The sequence below is a fragment of the Semicossyphus pulcher genome, unplaced genomic scaffold (genome assembly GCF_022749685.1).
Source record: "Semicossyphus pulcher isolate SPU_LCO1_2020_fin unplaced genomic scaffold, fSemPul1.0.p SCAF_20, whole genome shotgun sequence".
In the NCBI taxonomy this organism is placed as follows: domain Eukaryota; kingdom Metazoa; phylum Chordata; class Actinopteri; order Labriformes; family Labridae; genus Semicossyphus; species Semicossyphus pulcher.
Window position 1 is genome coordinate 24,018,458 of NW_027211694.1, and position 4,043 is coordinate 24,022,500.

The 4,043-nt window shown below is 48.6% G+C and overlaps 1 protein-coding gene across 2 annotated transcripts in view; it reads right to left on the reverse strand.

The window, feature by feature from the left end:
* Positions 1-1,042: 1,042 nt before the first annotated feature.
* dera (deoxyribose-phosphate aldolase (putative)) overlaps positions 1,043-4,043 on the reverse strand; it is a 9,341-nt gene continuing 6,340 nt past the window's right edge. The window contains exons 7-9 of one of the 2 annotated variants that reach the window (XM_069671306.1): positions 2,380-2,492; positions 1,579-1,728; positions 1,043-1,348 (exon numbers count right to left, since the gene is read on the reverse strand). In XM_069671306.1, coding sequence (XP_069527407.1) covers positions 1,292-1,348; positions 1,579-1,728; positions 2,380-2,492 — 320 coding nt within the window. In that variant the 3' untranslated portion in view covers positions 1,043-1,291. Of the gene's footprint in view, positions 1,349-1,578; positions 1,729-2,379; positions 3,544-4,043 lie in introns of those variants that run through there. The other variant, XM_069671305.1, reaches the window with a different exon arrangement.

The following is a 4,043-nucleotide window of genomic DNA, read 5'->3' on the forward strand; positions in this document are numbered from 1 at the left end:
ACCTTTATACATATTTTAATGCATGTTTGCTGCATTGACAGTAAATCTGCTTCATTACCGGAGCAGACGTGTTTCTGTGGAGATCTGAACAGAGCATCATCTTACTCATTCATCAAGGTCTTTATGACGTCTGTAACCTCCGTAAGTCTCCACTGATCTCAGCCTCATTCTCAGCTCCTCCTCATGTGAAGACAAACTCCTCCTCCCCCCAGGAGTTTACTTTAATTCCACATCCCCCCCACCCCCTTGTGCTGCGTTCAAGGTCAAGACACGTTCATTAGAGAACAAAGTTTCAGATGAAGACAGCTGTTAAACTCACTTCACCCTCGTTAATCTGCGGAGCGCTCACGTTCACTCCTCAGATCATCTCAGAGGGAACCTTCAGGAACTCATTCAGGGCACGTCTGAGACACACCTGAGGAACACCTGAAGAACACTTGAGACACACCTCAGGGACACGTCTGAGGGACACACCTGAAGAACACCTGAGACACCTGAAAAACACCTGAGGGACACCAGAAGAACACATCTGTGAGACACACCTGAAGAACACATCTGTGAGACACACCTGAAGGACATCTGAGGGACACACCTGATGTTCTGACACCTCCTCTCTCGGGACTCGTGCTGCGTTCAGGTACTCCTCACATGGTCCCAGTTCCTGAGTCGTTGTCCTCCTGACTTTGGGGCGTTCGCGAGCTTTAAGGTGTGAAGTGGAAACAACATGGACGCTGATAAAGACGACAGGTTTGTTTTATTGCTCTGAAATGATCGAGATCACAACCGAACACCGCGTCACACTTTACTTTCAAATTCCCCATCGACACGTTTACTGTAGTGCGCCATGTTTCTGTGTTATATGACGTCAGGTCTGTGAGCTCAGCAGTCAGCTGACTGTTGGTATAGTTTCTGTTCAGGGTGTTCACATCTTTTTTCCCAGTTAGAAACGTTCCGATGATTTCACCTCATGATGCAGTTTGTGCTTTAATGATCCACACAGTTTGAAACAGGATGAAAGAACACAGAGTCAGAAATACCTGTTTTATTCTGTTAAAGATCAGAAGCTAAAGTCACTCTGAGGAAGAACCAACAAACTTTTTATTCTTTAATCACATAAAATCTGATTGTGTAGTTTTTACATGGAGCAGGTTTTAGCTCCGCCCTCTCCTTGACATCATCACTCCGCCTGTGTCACACATCAGTGTGTGACTGTAACCTGACCCTGAGTGAGTTTACAGAGCAGAGCAGCCAGTGAGGTCATCCTGAGGTCACCAAACAGGAAGTCACATGATCAGGCCATGGGCAGCTCGTGATAGGCAGCGTACTGTCCGGTCACATGATGGTAGATCTGAAAGAGAACAACAGAAACATATGTACAGGTACAGGTACTGTGTGTGTGTGTATGTGTGTGTGCGTGCGTGCGTGCGTGTGCGTGTGTGCATGTGTGCATGTGTGCGTGCGTGTGTGCGTGTGTGTGTGTGTGTGTGTGTGTGTGTGTGTGTGTGTGTGTGTGTGTGTGTGTGTGTGCATGTGTATGCGTGTGTGTGTGTGTGTGCGCGTATGTGTGTATTACCCCACCTGCCTCTCGATGTCGGCCAGCAGGCTGCTCGCTCCGAGGCGGAACAGGTGTGGGCGGAGCCAGTCGTCTCCCAGCTCCTCTTTGATCAGAGCGAGCCACACCAGAGACTCCTGAGCCGTCCGGATCCCCCCCGCTGGTTTGAAGCCCACCTAAACACACACGCACACACACGCGCACACACACACGTAGACGCGCACACACACACACACACACACACACGCACCAACACACAGTACACTTACTTTAATTATAATATTATATTGCAGTTTTATATTGAACATTATTCATTAGAGTTACATTCATGCACACAACAGAAACAAACGTCCCTGCGTGCTGCTCACAGATCACCTTCTTTCAGAACAGGACAGAAGCTTGTTCATATATCGAAGAATAAAATGTAATATTCTTAATAATAATGAAAAGGCCTTACACACAGCATTCACACGCTGGCTGACATACAGCCAGTCACAGTGTGTTTCATCAGGTGTCACACCTGAACTTTAACACGTTAGCAACTGGTGGTTTGATTTAAGATCCATTTATTTACTGTTCCTGTTCCTTCACTTGTCTTTAGGATCATTTTATACATTTAATTTCTTATGACTGAACGTTCTGAAGGATGAAGCGTCCGCTGTTCTTTGAGAGGATGAACTTATATTATTTTGTTCCATTATGTCTGCACATCAAATAGTCTTAAAGTAAAATATTATTTGTCTCTAGTAATTCTGTAGTAGATACTGTGTTATTATATTCTGTTAGATTACCTCCATGCACATATGCACACCTGCAGCACCTCATACCTGGTGTCCTGTAGACAGGAAGTACTCCCTGATGGCTCTCACCATCACTATGGCAACGGGGTAGGTGGCGTTGACGGTTTCCTTTCCTGTGGACGTTTTTATGAAGTCCGAACCTGTCGAGTTAAAACATGTGAACACAGAGACACGAGAGAGACACAGGGGAGACACCGAGGAGACACGGGAGAGACACAGGAGAGACACAGGGGAGACACGGGAGAGACACAGGGGAGACACGGGAGAGACACAGGGGAGACACAGGGGAGACACAGGGGAGACACGGGAGAGACACAGGGGAGACACAGGAGAGACACAGGGGAGACACAGGGGAGACACAGGAGAGACACAGGGGAGACACAGGGGAGACACAGGGGAGACACAGGAGAGACACAGGAGAGACACAGGGGAGACACAGGAGAGACACAGGGGAGACACAGGGGAGACACAGGAGAGACACAGGGGAGACACAGGGAGACACGAGAGACACGAGAGACACGAGAGAGACACAGGGGAGACACAGGGGAGAGACACAGGGGAGACACGAGAGAGACACAGGGAGGGGAGACACGGGAGAGACACAGGGAGGGGAGACACGGGAGAGACACAGGGGAGACACGAGAGAGACACAGGAGAGACACAGGGGAGACACAGGGGAGACACGAGAGAGACACAGGGAGGGGAGACACGGGAGAGACACAGGAGAGACACGAGAGAGACACAGGGAGGGGAGACACGGGAGAGACACAGGAGAGACACGAGAGAGACACAGGAGAGACACAGGAGAGACACAGGGGAGACACGAAAGAGACACAGGGGAGACACAGGAGAGACACAGGGGAGACACGAAAGAGACACAGGGAGGGGAGACACGGGAGAGACACAGGGAGGGGAGACACGGGAGAGACACAGGGAGGGGAGACATGGGAGAGACACAGGAGAGACACGAGAGAGACACAGGAGAGACACAGGAGAGACACGGGGGAGACACGAAAGAGACACAGGGGAGACACAGGGGAGACACAGGGGAGAAAAATAACTTGGACACCTTCTAAACAAATTGCAACTTAGCCCACAATTTTCACTCCACATACATAAATCTGGTACCAAATCGTAGGTATTGTTGTGCTGCTTCTGTTAGACGGGTACTCGAAACCAAAAGACGACACTTTTGCCTGTAGATGCCCAACTGTCACAGAAACTTGACCAACTGCCCCATCTGCTCTAATGTTAAATGTTTCTGGAGAACTCCAAACGGATGCCCTTTTGTATTTCACTGTTCCGGCAACATTAGAGACATAAAACTTAAATGACGGCTTCATCAGAACTTTGTGATGGTTACATTTAATTTTTATGTTGATAGCATTTACTGTCTTGATACAAGCACAGAAGTGTGAGAGGATGTTTTCACCTTAAATCTCATTAAAATCAACTGCCAAACTAAGAAGTCACACAGCTGCTACTCATGAACCATTGCCACGGCAACAGCTGAGTTCAGCAGGAGGTCGCTTGAGGTCAGTTGGAGCTCAATTGACACACACACACACACACACACACACACACACACACACACACAGGACAGACATTTGAACACTCTCTCAAGCATGTTTCAAGGCTGCTCTTCCATTTTAAACTCCTCCATCGTCCTCACCTCCAGACTCACTCTCATC